We start from the raw sequence: 16,262 nt of genomic DNA, 5'->3' as shown, positions 1-16,262 counted from the left end.
AATACCAAGAATGGCTTTGAGATGACTTTGACGGGTAGAAAAAAATTATTATGGCTGAGGTTTAAAGAATACTATTGACGTTCTCTATGGAGCACGTGGGTTACACCTAAGTAAGTGTAAGTAGCTAAACATTGTGTGCTCTACCCAGAGATAAATAGGGGGCAAACATAGGTTTATATCACATTTATGGGTCTGTAGTAAATAACAGAAGCATGTAAATTTCCCACACAAGTGTTTTTTAATTAAACTTTTTATTTGTGAATAGTTACAGAAAAGGTGTAAAGATAGCACAGACACTTATCAGGTTCCCCACACCCGGTTTCCTTTATTAACACCTTTCCTTACCATGTATATTTGTCACAACTAAGAAACCAACATCGGTACATTATTAGTAACTGAATTCTGTATTTGCATTTTATTTCTTTTTCCTGAATAGCTCTTTTCTGTTCCAGGATACTGTCTAGGATACCACCTTATATTTAGTCATCATGTCTCCTTTAGTCTCGTCCAGACTTACACAAGTATTTTTAAATTACTGAAATACAATAATAGATGGTTGGGGATTTTATTACATATGCGATAATTAAGGCAGAATTAACCTGTGTTGAGGAACTCTGAAATCTGATTTTTTTTTCCCCCTCTGGGAGGAACCCCCTTCATTTCCCAATTCAAAATATTAGATGAGATGGTGGTGATTGGAAGTACCCTTTCTTGTGCTGGGGTAACTTTAGAGAGAACTTGTAAATTACCCCCATGACTTGCCATAATTTGCTTTCCTCCCCAAATTTCCTGCTGTTATAGCCACAGGAACAAAGGGAAATATGTTGTGGCTATGAATATTACAGTTTGTGTGGGGAGGGCTGTTTTTTAAAAAATAATTAGATATTTTTCAATTAAAAACTGGTGATTATGTTCACAGGGCAGGCAGACTGCAATAGCCTATTTATTTCTGAAAACTGATATTAAACCATAGCTAAAGATATGTACAATTTCGTGTATGTACTTATAACCATAATCGTAAGAGAGAGCAAGAAATAAGGCTCTCAAGAAAGAGAATCTGAGGAAGAACACATAATTGTTCCATTCAATCTTAGAGCTGCTTTTAAAAACTGACAGTGGAAAGTCCCATTGACACGAAGCACTTGAGCTCCGCTTGCTCTAGTTCCTTTAAAAAAAGAAGTTAAGGCTCTCCTGCTTAACTACAGAAACATTTTAAGTTAACTAAGGTTTTCCATTTCTTCTGCCACCTCCCAGCTCAAGCCGTGATCACTGTGTGCCTGGAACTGTTGCAATAACCTCATTCAGTTCAAGCGTGTGTGTGTGTGTGTGTGTGTGTGTGTGTGTGTGTGTGTGTGTGTGTGTGTGTGTGTGTGTGTGTGTGTGTGTGTGTGTGTGTGTGTGTGTGTGTGTGTGTGTGTGTGTGTGTGTGTGTGTGTGTGTGTGTGTGTGCGCGCGCGCGCGCGCTCCTAACCACCCCTGTTGGCAGACCCTTTTGGTCCAGCCTACACATCACTGCTGAATTAAACTTCCTCAACATGTCTGTGGGCTTATTTTCCTATTCAGAAATCTTTACGGGCTTCCCATTTTCTAGAAAAGAAAACAAATTCTTCAGACTAGCATTAAATACTTGCTATGATTTAGTTTCAGCTTAAAATTTTCAACAGTATTTTTCTTTACTCTGGTATACCAAAGTTCCTACACCAGCCAAATATTTCTTCTCTCAGTTCACTCAAAACCTTCTTTAAATTAATCACTGTAATTATTATGAACAGTTATTTTGCACCTTCATCACCATAGGCTTCCTGCCTTTGAGTCTTTGCTTAGCTTTTTTCTTGACTCTTAATCTCACATTTCTACCCTTTCTATAAAAGGCCCAGGTAAAATCCTACCTTCATGTCTCTTTACCTCTCACCCTCTAGTGATCTCTCTGTCCTGAGGACTCCTGATTTCCGTGTGCACTCTCAGTATGTCAGTATATCACCTCCAAGTTGTGTTTTCTGTATATGCATACTTACCGTAGGGTCTGTACCGAGTTGGAATCTTACCAGTTAAATGATTTTTAAATTCTTCTTCCACTTAACATAAACATTTTCATGTCATTAAATATTTTTGAAATGTGACTTTTAATGGTTTCAGAGATAATCTACATCACATTGTTCCACATTGTATTAAGGCATTTACACATAGCTGGACATTTAGTGTGTTCCCATTTTTTGTATAATATGTAATGTTGTCCTGAACATTCTTACCTCTAATTATGTATTTGAGTTAAATTCCTAAGAATGGGCTTATTGAGAATGCCTTTTATTAGGTTCTTGATCTGCATTTCCAAATTTCCTTCCAGATAGGTTATGCCAATCTTTTTCATCTATCAGTAGTGTTTGAACATGCCTATTTAATCACTGTCTCATCGGCACTGGGGGTTATAATTTGCTAGTAAGAAATTTTGTGAATTTGTGTTTCCAAATGAGGTGGTTAAAATGTATCTCGTTGTAGGTTTACATGTTCTGTTTATAAGGCCTTTATCAGAGGGGTGTTTGCCAGTATTTTCTCTGGGTCTACAGCCTGTCTTTTCATCACTTTCTTGACCATATCTTTCCAAAAGCAGAAGCTCTTAATTTTTTTACTGAACTATTGTTGACACACAATGTTACATTAGTTTCTGGTGAATAGCATAGTGATTCCACAAGTTTATACATTCTGTTGTGCTCACCACAAGTGTAGCTCCCATCTGTCACTGTACAATATACAGTATCATTGACTAGATTCCCTAGGCTGTGCCTTTTATCCCTGCAACTTATTCATTGCATAGCTGGAAGTCTGTGGCTCCCATCCCCTTCACCTATTTTGTGCATCCCCCTAACCCCGCCCCTCTGGCAACCTTTAATTTGTTCTCTGTATTTATGGGTCTGGTTCTCCTTTTTGTTTGTTTTGTTTTTCAGATGCCACATATAAGTGAAATCATAGAATATTTGTCTTTTTCAGTCTTATTTTACTTAACACAATACTCTCTAGGTCCATCCATGTTGTTGCAAATGACAATATTTCATTCTCTTTTGTGGCTGAGTAATATTCCATTGTATATATGTACCACATCTTCTGTATCCATTCATCTATGGGTGGACACTTGGGTTGCTTCCGTATCTTGGTGGCTGCATCAATTTACATTCCTACCAACAGTGCATGTGGGTCCCCTTTGGACACATCCTCACCAACACTTGTTATTTCTTGTCTTTTTGATTCAGCCATTCTGACACATATAAGGTATTATATTATATTATAGTGGTTTTGATTTGCATTTCCTTGATAATTAGTGATATTGAGCATCTTTTCATATGTCCGTTTGCCATATCTTTGTCTTCTTTGGGGAAAAAAAGTTAACTTAAGTCTTCTGTCCATTTTTAATTGGATTTTTGGGGGGAGTTTTTGGTGTGGAGTTGTATTAAGTTTTTTAAATATATTTTGGATATTAACTCCTTATCAGATATGTCACTTGCAAATATCTTCTCCTATTCAGTAGGTTGCCTTCTCGTTTTGTTGATGGTGTTCTTCACTATGCAAAAAGCTATTTATTTTGGTTTAGTTTTGCTTTTGTTTCCCTTGCCTGAGGAGATATATCTAGAAAAATGTTGCCAGGGCTGATGTTAGAGAAGTTACTGCCTACGTTTTCTTCTAGGAGGTTTATGGTTTTCTGTCTCACATTTAGGTGTCTTTAATCTAATTTGAGTTTATTTTTGTGTGAGAAAGTAAAAGAAACTGGGCCAGTTTCATTCTTTTGCGTGTAGCTTTCCAGTTTTCCCAACACCGACACCATTTATTGAGGAGACTGTCTTTTCCCATTTTGTATTCTTGCCTCCTTTGTCATTGATTAATTGACCATATATGTGTGGGTTTATTTTCGAGCTCCCTATTCTGTTTCGTTGATCTTATGTGTCTGTTTTTATGCCAGTACTACATAGAGCTTTGTAGTATAGCTTCACATCTGGGATTGTGATACCTCCAGTTTTGATCTTCTTTTTCAAGATTGCTCTGACCATTCAGGGTCTTTTAAGGTTCCATATAAATTTGAGTATTATTTATTCTAGTTCTGTGAAAAATGCTGTTGGTATTTTCATAAGAATTGCCTTAAATCTGTAGATTGGTTTGGGTAGTATGGATGTTGTAACAATATTAATTCTTCCAATCCATGAAGATGAGATATCTTTCCTTTGTGTCTTCTTCAGTTTCTTCTGTCAATGTCTTAATAGTTATCAGAGTTCAGGTCTTTTACCTCCTTGGTTAAATTTATTTCTAGGCATTTTATTCTGTATGGTACAATTGTAAATGGAATTGTTTTCATAATTTCTCTTTTTGCTACTTTGTTATTAGTGTATAGAAATGCAACAGATTTCTGTGTATTAATTTTGTATCCTGTGACTTTACTGAATTTATTGCTTCTAATAGTTTTTTGGCAGTCTTTAGAGTTTTATATACATATATATATTATATGTATATATAACTTTTACATATATGTGTACAGTATTGTGTCATCTGCAAATAGTGACAGTTTTACTTCTTTCTTACCAATTTGGATGCCTTTTATTTCTTTTTCTTGTCTGATTGCTGTGGCTAGGACATGCAGTACTATGTAGAATAAAAGTGGTAACAGTGGACATCCTTGTATTCCTGATTTTAAAGGAAAAGCTCTCAGTTTTTCACCATTGAGTATGATCTATTGAGATGATCGTATGACTTTGTATCCTTCATTTGGTTAATGTGGTGTATCACGTTGACTGATTTGTGAATAGCGAACCATCCTTGATTGATTGAATTATCCCCAGAACAGAAGCTTTTAATTTTGATGACGTTCAGGATCAAATTGTCATGGAGTTTGCTCCTGGTGTGTTACCTAAGAAATCCTCGGTTAGCCCAGAGTCACAAAGATTTTTTCCTGTGTTTTCTTCAGAAGTTTCATAGTTTTAAGTTTTTATAGTATGAATTTTTAAATTAATTTTTGCACATGGTATGAGATATCAATTGAGGTTCATTTTCTCGTGATAATTAATAAAAGATCACAAATCTTTCCAGCTAAGGAAATTAAAATACCTCGTCTATCAAAGATATGTTTGTTGTTTGAAAAAGAGAGCAGTAGTTTGCCTTTAAGGTGATACATAGGAAATTATTGCTACTGGCTCATGTCTTCAGTCTAATTTGGGGCATAACTCAGATGAGTGGATGAGTGATTATTGGCAGAAACCCATACATTGTATTACCACTTGGGTTATTTGTTTGGGAGCTAGATTTTTTTATTTCACATAAGCGACTAATGTAATTGTGTTAATTAAAATATTTATTTATACAACAAGCATTTTTGAGACTTAAGGAGTACAAGGCACTATACTTCTTGGACAGTATTGGAAAATAATTTCTCTGCAGTCCATGAATAACCTGTATGCAATTAACATCTGATTTCTAGAATGAAAGGAAGTCAAAGTAATTAACTTTCTTGAACCATAAAATTGTAATATAAGGAACATCTGTCAACATTAAGAGATTTGGGCCCTTGGGAATGTACTAATAAAGATTATTGAAGGAAAGATGTGATAAATAAGAAGGTTTTGTGGTGAATATAGCTTGGAGTTATTTGTTAAATGAAAAGTTTCTCAGTAACTGGCAGGGCCACCAAAGCCTTTTTATCACCTGTTTTTCTCTGTAGGTCATCAACTCAATGAGCTCCCTTTCTGAATACTGCCTGCCTTCCATTCTGCGTACATTATTTGACTGGTATAAAAGGCAAAATGGCATTGAGGATGAATCACATGAATACAGGCCAAGAACAAGCAATAAATCAAAAAGGTACATTTCTTTTGTGTAGGAATTATGAGGTTCTCCCTTCCTTCCTTCCTTCCTTCCTTCCTTCCTTCCTTCCTTCCTTCCTTCCTTCCTTCCAGAAACGTAAGTCAAAATGGAATTTATGCATCATCTAAATCTGCCCGTCTGTACATGGATACCTAGCAGGTGCTGGGGGGGGCAGGGGGAGAGGGGCTGTCTAGCAGTGGGAGTACTAGTCACGGCCACTTGTCACAGGTTGGAAAGACATACTCAGCATTATTTTGACATTGGCGGGGCAGGTGTAAAGGGCCCTAAGTTACCCTTGTGTCTGCTTCTTTCCGGAGCCCTGTCTCTTCCAGTGTATACCCTAAAAGCAGAAGGGCTGGTGCAGGCCCTGCATGATGCTGCCTCGTCCTTGCTGGTAACCTTGAGTGCCCAGGGTGCCCACATGGGGAGGAGGCAGGGCGGCACATCAGCACTAGGCCTGGAGCTGCCACAAATTAGCCCTGTGACTTTGGGCAACTCACCACCTCTCTATACTGTAGTCTCTTCGCAAGCAAAACAGGGAAGTCAGATTACACCATCTCGAACTTCCCTTGCAGCGGAGAATTTTGTTTGTTTATTCTGTGCTCCCCTTCTCTTATGGATTTGAAAATTGGAACTTGCTGCTATAGAAACCCTTGTAGCAACCATAAAATTTAAGATTCTTGTACTGTCAAATGAATGTGCATCCCCCAAACATTTATGTAAATATATGTAATTCATATGTTTGAAATATAAGTAAATATAAGAAAGTGTGCTATATTTACCTTTTAAAAAATTACTTTAAAACAGACTTCTCTATGTGAATTGATTATGCATTTTTAAAGAGAATAAACGGAAATGAATCATTAAGAAAATCAGATATTAACTACTTCTTGTGATTTATCGCTCTCATTTTTCTTGACACTTCTAATACTGTTTTTTAAATATCCACTTCTCAATGTCATGAAATGAATTACATTTCATCCAAACTTGTAATTTCATTTTATAATATGCTCGAGTTTATGCAAGATTCAGTCATTTATTTATCATCTTGTTTGGGAGAGAAATTAGTAACTTTTTCATACTGAATCATTTTTTTTGGTTGAAGAGAGGGAACTTTTTATTGCAATATAATGTACACATGGCAAAATTCATTCTTTTAAACTGTGTAGTTCTGTTTTTAGTATATTCACAAGGTTGTGCAGTCATCACTACTAATTCCAGAATAGTTCAGCTCCCCAATAAGAAACCCCACGCTAATTAGCAGTCTCTTCTTACAAATATTTTTTGATGTATCAAATTTTAAAGGTAAAATCTTAATTCTGTGTCTGAAAATGGTTCAGACCGTGTGATTACTAAATTAATGGTGTTAGGGGTGCCTAGGTGGCTCAGTCGGTTAAGTGTCTGACTTTGGCTCAGGTCATGATCCCAGGGTCCTGGGATGGAGCCCATGTCTGGCTTCGTGCTCAGTGGGGAGTCTACTTGTCCTTCTCCCTCTGCTGCTCCCCCCACTTGTGCATTCTCTCTCCCTCAAATAAATAATAAAATCTTTTTTAAATAATTAATTAGTGGTATCATTTTATTATTCTTCCCATATTACATGTTAGTTTATAAACAGATATTTTTTAACAAGAAGCAATTTATTATCTTTTTTCTTATTGTAAAATTTTTTATTGTTATGTTAATCACCATATGTTACATCATTAGTTTATAAACAGATATTAAACTTTTCCTTGGGAGTGAGGAATGGGGCTGTTTTAGTGAGTTGAATTAATTGAGTCTTAGTTTCGTTTCTCTGTTTTGTCAGAATGTAGTTACTAAAACTGGATTTTTCATGAATTTATTTCTTTATGGATTGGAAAATAATATTTTAAAAATCAGGTTACTGACTGTTTTTAGGAGATCAGAGTAATTGTCAAGATCAAACATGGCATCAGGACAGTGAAATTCAACTCAGCAGCATTTAATTAACATTAGGGAGTTCAAAATAAGAATGTGTGTTTGGGAGAAAGCCAAAAGAATGAGGGTGTCTAGAGCATGATGTAGGTAATAATGCGAGTTTCTGTTACTAGAAAAAAAGAAAAGAGGAACTTTGGAGAGAAGATTAAGCAACCGAAAACAGTCAAATGTGACAGATGTGTACTAGGGTTACAATTTCTAAGATTAGTCTAACATCAACATTTTGAATGCCAAATAAATTTGTCAAATGCTGCCGGCTCCTGGCAGTTAGACCTCAAACCAGCAATAAAGTTGAATTCATTATTGGAGAAGTATAGGTCTTACTTTTATTTGAAAGCATAAATTGACTTATTAAATAGAATCAGGGGTTTAAAATTTTTTTTTCCCTGCCAAGAACTGTTACTTTCTCAAGGTCCTCTGGCCCCTTTTAAAGATCCTTGTTGGCCATCCAACACAACAATTTTCTGTCTACTTCTGCTGGCCATCTTTGAAAGCTCTCCTTCCTTTCGGTCTTCAAACTTCTTATATATTTATTCCGTGATATAATCTCCAGGTCAGACTTTTGAATGTTCTCTTTTTTAATGCAATTCTCCTCCAGCTGGCAGAAGCTCTTTCCAGGTCTAGTGGGTCCTGAAGGACTTCAGATAGGTGGTTTGGGCCAGTGCTCTTCCTCTTGGGAGGACCATTCACAGTGATCCTGAGTGAATGAGCTCCTACCCTGTCCATACATTTCTCCTTGAGAGTTACAGTTGCAGCCTCCCTTGTTAACCCATTCTGTCATTCACCAGCCTTCATTTGACTTGCTCCAGGTTACAGAGCTTCTCCAGAAGTTCTTTTTTAGATTTTAAATACCACCTTCCTTTCTTCTCATTCCCATTGACTGAAGGGAAGAACATTCCCTATTTATAATATTTTTGATTTATTTTAAACAGACCTGCCTGACAAGCGCAAATCTGGTCATCCTTTCTCATGGCTTTTCCTTAATATGCAAGTATTGAGCAGTTCCATGTCAGGAGACCATGATAAATATATTACACACTTTGTCTAATTTAATACTCAAGCAGACCTTTCTGTAATTACTATTATTATTCCCATTTTGTAGATGGAACAATTACTGGTAAATAGAAGAGGCATCATTTTAACCCAGGACTGTTCCATACCAAAGCCAATGCTCTTAGCCATAGTTCTGTGCTGGGGTCTCGGCAATCACATCATTTGTCTTTCTTGGTTCAATTCCAAATTAGCCCTTAGTTAGTATGTTAGATAGGCAGCACCTGAGGGCTGGGAGTGGGGATGGGGGTGGGGGTGGACTGACATTTCTGTCCTTCTGACAGTGCTAATTCTGCTCCTTAACTTTTGAGTGAGTTCAAATGACTGCACTTTGCCTCTTCCTACCTCTTCTTCCACCTGCTTTATAAGCATTCTCTGTCCTACTGCCCCTTCACTTCTTCGTTCATAAATCTCAAGTGACAGAAGGTCAAGAGGAAAGAGGCATGGAAACAAAAAAAGAAAAGTGATTCCTAACCTCTCTCCACCCTCTGTAGTCCTGCTGTAGCTGATGATCATGTTCTGTCCTTATTGTTTCCTACATTGTGTAGCTTCTTTCACAGGAGCTTCTCAATATCCACCTTCAGTATGGCAACCCTGCCCTGGTTCTGTATCCATTGTACAGATGATAGAATTAGAGAAAGTCACCTTAGAAAAGTCCATGGATGGGCTCCTGGGTGACTCAGTCTGTTAAGCATCTGCCTTCAGGTCAGTTCATGATCCCACGGTCCTGGGATCGAGCCCTGCCTCAGGCTCCCTGCTTAGTGGGGAGTCTGCTTCTCCCTCTGCCCCTCCCCCTGCTTGTGCGCTCTCTCTCTCTCTCTCTCTCTCTCTCTCTCTCTCTCTCAAATAAATAAATAAATCAAGAAATGGGCAGAAGACATGAACAGACATTTTTCCAAAGAAGACATCCAAATGGCCAACAGACACATGAAAAAGTGCTCAACATCGCTCGGCATCAGGGAAATCCAAATCAAAACCTTCATGAGATACCACCTCACACTAGTCAGAATGGCTAAAATTAACAAGTCAGGAAACGACAGATGTTGGCGGGGTTGCGGAGAAAGGGGAACCCTCCTACACTGTTGGTGGGAATGCAAGCTGGTGCAGCTACTCTGGAAAACAGTATGGAGGTTCCTCAAACAGTTGAAAATAGAGCTACCATACGATACAGCAATTGCACTACTGGGTATTTACCCCAAAGATACAAATGTAGGGATACGAAGGGGTACGTGCACCCCAATATTCATAGCAGCAATGTCCACAATAGCCAAACTGTGGAAAGAGCCAAGATGTCCATCGACAGATGAATGGATAAAGAAGAAGTGGTATATGTACACAATGGAATATTATGCAGCCATCAAAAGGAATGAGGTCTTGCCATTTGCAACGACGTGGATGGAATTGGAGGGTGTTATGCTGAGTGAAATAAGTCAGTCAGAGAAAGATATGTATCATATGACCTCACTGATATGAGGAATTCTTAATCTCAGGAAACAAACTGAGGGTTGCTGTAGTGGTAGGGGGTGGGAGGGATGGGGTGGCTGGGTGATAGACATTGGGGAGGGTATGTGCTATGGTGAGCGCTGTGAATTGTACAAGACTGATGAATCACAGATCTGTACCTCTGAAACAAATAATGCAACATATGTTAAGAAAAAAGAAAAGAAGATAGCAGGAGGGAAAGAATGAAGGGGAGTAAGAGGGGGAGACGAACCATGAGAGACGATGGACTCTGAAAAACAAACTGAGGGTTCTAGAGGGGAGGGGGGTGGGGGGATGGGTTAGCCTGGTGATGGGTATTTAAGAGGGCACGTTCTGCGTGGAGCACTGGGTGTTATGCACAAACAATGACTCATGGAACACTACATCAAGAACTAATGATGTAATGTATGGTGATTAACATAACAATAAAAAATCTGCTCTGAAAAAAAAAATAAAAGAAAGAAAGAAAGAGAAGTCCATTGAACGAGCTTGTAGATTCACAAGTAGCTACTCAAGTTGACATGGTTGAAAAGTTGAAATTTGAAGTCAGGTATTCTGTTCCTATGTGAATTCCCTACACCTCACTCACTGAGAATAAGTGTTAGCATATATTTACCACTGTAATCTCATAATAGCAGAATTGGTTTGCAGTCCATTGGGAATGAGCCCTCTATGTCTGGTGAATTGTATCACTCCGAGAATATCTTCAATGCCACTGAATGTGAATATTTTAAATTTTACAGTGATGAACAACAGCGAGATTATTTAATGGAAAGACGGGACCTCGCCATTGATTTTATTTTTTCTTTAGTATTAATAGAAGTTTTGAAACAGGTAGGTCAGTAATTAATGTTCCTTTTAGATCGGACTTAATGTTTTTTAAAATCTAAGTTTTAAATTGTTCATGAATTTCAAATACTGGGTTATGTGAATTATGTTTATTGATTGCTAAAGGCCATATATAGTTACCAGAAATACTGTTACTGATTTGATCCTTAATATTCCCTTCCAAGTTAAAAGCCATCTTTTTTTTTCTTTTCAGATTCCACTTCATCCTGTAATAGACAGCCTAATACATGACATTATTAACTTGGCTTTCAAGCACTTTAAGTACAAAGAAGGGTAATTTTTCTCCTAAGAATTTTGAAGAAGTGGGGTACTTAAATCTCAAACAAGTGTGCTCTTTTTAGATAATGGGGGATCCCTCACTTGTCTATTCATATCCTATTTAGGTACCTTGGTCCTAACACTGGCAATATGCACATTGTGGCAGACCTGTATGCGGAAGTCATTGGCGTGTTGGCACAAGCTAAGTAAGTGAACTCAGTCCTTTACCATAAGAACTTGAGTGCCTTTTCTACTGCAGGAAGGGGCTGTGTGTGAGCTAGTAGAGAGCTAGGCTCCTTTCTGTGATGGGTGCCATGTCTCTGAAACTAACTAAAAGCTCCCTCAAGGCAAGTACCAAGTCTGTTTTTAGTTGTTTTCTCCATAATCTTTTTTACCTGGCAGTTGGTCCAGGTCCTACCAGGAGTCCGTGAGTTTCAGACTACTGCATCAAAGAAAGAAATGGACTAACCAAATTACTTTTCTCTCTGCCCAAATATTCCAAAGAAGTTTACCAGTTTTAGAAGTTTTGTTTTCTATATTCCATGAGTGGGTAGTTATGATATATATCATCTGTGAATGGGAAAATTCCATTCTAGAATGTCCCTCTACTATAGACCTTACTTAATTCAGCTGAGCTAAAAATGTCCCAGACTCTGTCATGGAAACAAGTCAGGGGAAAATTCTCATTGCTAAATTTATCTGGCCCCATAACACTACTTAGCAGGCTAGAACAAAGTGGTGTTAGACTATTAGCAATAATATACTTCTTCCAAAAGTGATGTCACACCTTATTCACCCATCTTCATCTTATTCAACCCTGAGGCAAATCAGGCAAAATCCTGAATGCCGAGGTTAAGCAAAATGAGCCAGAGACAAAATATGAATCCAGGCCAAGAGGTGAGCTTAAAGCAACAGTGATGCCCTGATGCTTGTGAAATGCAATCCTCAGAAGGAGATTTTTATCTCCAAGAGATGGAATTTCCTAACTTAATAGCATGGAAATGCCCAGTTTATCAAAAAACAAAATTTTGTAAAAAAGTACTTACTCAGCAACCTTACCTAGTGAAAACAGAGACAAGAACTCAGGAAACAGACCCCCAGAATTCTTCAGTGTGACTTATTAAACCTGGTTTATCTATTCATCTCAACTATACATTTTTTTTTAACACATAAAATATCAGTGTTAGATGGGAGAGAGGTAGATACACTGATGCCAGTGAGAAATATCAAGCTCAAAGACTAGCAGCAACAGAGAGGAAAGAAAAAGTAGCCAAAGCATACATAAGAACTAAACAATAGTGTTATCTGGGCCATTTTGCATGAGATTATATATTGACTTTGCAGCCCATTGTCATAATTGTGGTTCATGAGTCATCAAGAAAAAAAAGCCCAATACATCTCTTTTTATTGCAGTTGAATGATAAAAAGTATTGGCATTTTGAAGGGAGAAGGTTTAATTACCTAGCAAGTTGATTCACATGTATCAACCCCATTCCTAGAAAAGATCAGAAAAATGAGTTATTGATATGTATTTGGCTCATTTGTGTCAAACCCTGAAAATCTCAACATATTCCTGTGTAATTCCTTCTGTAATTATCCCAGCCCAATTCTCTTATACTGTCATTTGGAAAATTTAATTTGCCAAAAATGGCTTTTTGTGTTTTTCTTAGTTTTTGTGAACTGTGCATTACAATATTGGTTACTGTAGAATGAGCTTCCTTAGCAATAGTGATTTTGAGTTGGTTGTGAATGAACTGAAAAACAATGTCATAACTAAGCCACATTCTAAGATTATAGGAATTTCCATATTAGGTCAGATTTATATGATCCACCAAGCCAGTGTTTTCTTGCCAACCATGGCTTGTTTTAATTTCCATGATGTCAGTATTTGTCCCAATTCGGCAATAGTCGGGTATATGAAATGTCTCAATTTGGACAATGCTCCAATACTTTCCAGTCATAAGAGAACCCCTTGGTCAGTGGCTTCTTATAGTAACTACAGTAGTGTATAGTAATCACAATGATATATTCTCAACCACTCAATGTATAGATAACCTTTATTAATAGATAGTACAATCTTAAACTGGTGTCATAATCCAAATTATCACATTGCTTCCTTTTCGTGAGTATGCCAGAAACATTACTTTGTCATTGCCTTAGAAAAGTACTGTTTCCTTTGTTCTCAGGGGGGAAAGAAGGATGTATGCTTATCTAGTACAGGGTGCTAAACTTGAGTCATATAACATTTCTAATTCTAGACTTTACATCCAGCTCCCAGTGGTAATGCATATGAAATATTTTCTTCATTATGACTTTAGTTATTAATGCTTAGTATTAGTCTTTAAGTTTTAGCAAAATCACTATTTTTTTAAAGATTTTATTTATTTATTTGAGAGAGAGAGAGAGAATGAGAGATAGAGAGCATGAGAGGGAAGAGGGTCAGAGGGAGAAGCAGACTCCCTGCTGAGCAGGGAGCCCGATGCGGGGCTCGATCCCGGGACTCCAGGATCATGACCTGAGCCGAAGGCAGCCGCTTAACCAACTGAGCCACCCAGGCGCCCCCAAATCACTATTTTTTATCTTACTAATGATAATGCACTTAATTCCTATCATTAAGGGAAAAAGATTTTGCTATTTAGTGATATCCCTCCCAAGTGTTGACGTTTTGAAAGTCAGTTAAGTTAAAGTTTGATTTTTTTTTAAGGTAAGTTTTTTTTTGGTTAAAATCTGGTATATTTATTTAAATAGTGATAATGGCCTCTAAGATACATAGATTTCAAAATTACTTTCTCTTTATGTGGTATAATCATAAGGTATATATTCTTAAACTCTCACTTTTATAATATGTATTCAACATTTCAAAGCAGTTTATTTTCATATGGATGTTCTAGTATACCAAAGACTGAGTAATCATTTAGTTACTGTATTTACTAAAGACAGCACAAAACACTAAAGGCACAGTCATTGAAAATGAATTAATTTTTCCCTAAAATTATTTTATGGAAAAATGGATTTTAAGTGCAAATAGATTTTGGGATTTTTTTAATGCTAAAGTAGTATGTTTATGTCATCTGGGACCTGTAAAAGATAGCCATATTTATTCTTCCATGAAAAATAATTAGACTGTCAGCCACCCACTCATGAGAATGTTGAACTAGTAAGTTATACAAGTAACCTGCGCTCTCCTACTGTTCCTTGTTTTAGTCATGGATTAGAGATAGAAAACAAACTTTCCTAAGTATCATACAGTCTTTAAGACAATATAACTCTAACCTATAAGATTACTTTTTCCTTTTAAGCTTTCACATTTCAAAATTAAAATCCTTGGTAAGTTTTTTTAGTGTTTGGGAATAACGTAAATAAAAATATAATTTTTAAAAATCCAGTTGAGAATTAATAAATTTTTATAATCTTGATTAAAAGTGTCCTTTCCATTGCTTTGCACACCATCTCTGCCTCCCACCCTTTATCATCGCTGCCTAAAGACTCAGCCTTTGCCCCAATTCAAATCCCCAGAAATCTCCACTAATTATCCAGCTGGAAAAAGAGAGCCCTTTCATTCTCCTGTGCCCTGGAGCCTCTTTAAGTGTATTATTCTCGTAAAAGGCAATGTGAAATATGAGAAAGTGATCTGGCCTGACCATTCCATCTCCCGGAAGGATCAGCGAGATCCCAGCAAAGGGTCAGGCACTGGCCAGCGCACCTCACAAATAATTATTATTATATTATTATTATATCACATTATTATATTATTACTATATAATATATTATTATATAATATATATTATAGCATAATCTTATAAATAATATTCACTAATATAAACAATAACTAATCATAATAATTAATTTTATAAATAATTTTTAATGATTATAATCTTATTTATTATTATTATCATTATTATTCTTTGCATGGTTCATGGTCAGTTCTACATTGCTTTATCTTCCCAAACTGTACACTGTTCTTAAGGCAGTGACTGTATTTCGTAGTTCATGGCAATGTAAGGCAGCTGGAGTACAGTGGAAATTCCTGGAATTTGTGTCAGAAGACCTGGGTTTGAGTCTTCTTTGTCATGTTGATCTTCCACATCTGTTTCTTCATTTGTAAAATGGAAATGCGTTCACTGCCTGACTCAGTGGATTGTTGCAAAGGTAAAAATGTAAGAGTATAATGTGCAGAAAATATAAACCACCTTACAAATATACCTTATCGTTATTCCTAGTCCAGACCGGTGCTTCATAAACTTGAGCACAGCAGAATCACCTCTGGGGCTTGTTAAACAAGAGTCCTGGAACTCAGCCCCACCGTTTCTTATTCGGTAGGTGTGATGTGGGCCAATAATGAGTGTTTCGGACAAGTTCCCAAGCAGGGCTGCTGCTGCTGATCTGGGGGCCACACTTTGAGAACCACGTGTCCAGACAAAACATAGCACAGAGATTAAGCGTAGGGACTCTAGAGCCAGACATTTGGCTTGAAATTCTGGCTCTGCCGCCTACAGCTGTGCAATTTTATCACATTAAGAAGTCTCAGCCTCGAGTTCCTTTTCTGTAGAAAGGGTATGATAATAGTGCTCTGCTCAAGTTGTGAGGATTACGTGATCGTGACGATGAAATGCAGGGTTCACTGAATTTTGCTTGGCATATCGTAGGTTCTGGATGTCTGCTTGCAGCTGTCATCGTCTCCGTCCTCCGCATCAGGGTATTTTCTACTCTGTAAGAAGTAGTTTAAGATGACATTGGAATTTGGATTTTATATTTTCTCTTCCACTGCCTTCTTAAAAAACCTCTTTTATTGTAAAATACATGTAGCAGGTAAGAAGAAAAATCTATAA

General features: G+C 37.1%; 1 protein-coding gene across 5 annotated transcripts in view; it reads left to right on the top strand.

Annotated features, from left to right (window-relative positions):
• The window catches only part of FRY (FRY microtubule binding protein), a 447,087-nt gene that overhangs the window by 262,529 nt on the left and 168,296 nt on the right, over positions 1–16,262 (top strand). For all 5 annotated transcript variants that reach the window (XM_027589569.2, XM_027589564.2, XM_027589563.2 and 2 more), the window contains 4 exons: positions 5,696–5,835; positions 11,070–11,160; positions 11,369–11,448; positions 11,559–11,639. In XM_027589569.2, the coding sequence (XP_027445370.1) occupies positions 5,696–5,835; positions 11,070–11,160; positions 11,369–11,448; positions 11,559–11,639 (392 nt within the window). The remainder of the gene's footprint in view (positions 1–5,695; positions 5,836–11,069; positions 11,161–11,368; positions 11,449–11,558; positions 11,640–16,262) is intronic.

The sequence above is a fragment of the Zalophus californianus genome, chromosome 3 (assembly GCF_009762305.2).
Source record: "Zalophus californianus isolate mZalCal1 chromosome 3, mZalCal1.pri.v2, whole genome shotgun sequence".
In the NCBI taxonomy this organism is placed as follows: Eukaryota; Metazoa; Chordata; class Mammalia; order Carnivora; family Otariidae; genus Zalophus; species Zalophus californianus.
This window is presented reverse-complemented; position numbering and strand designations above follow the sequence as displayed.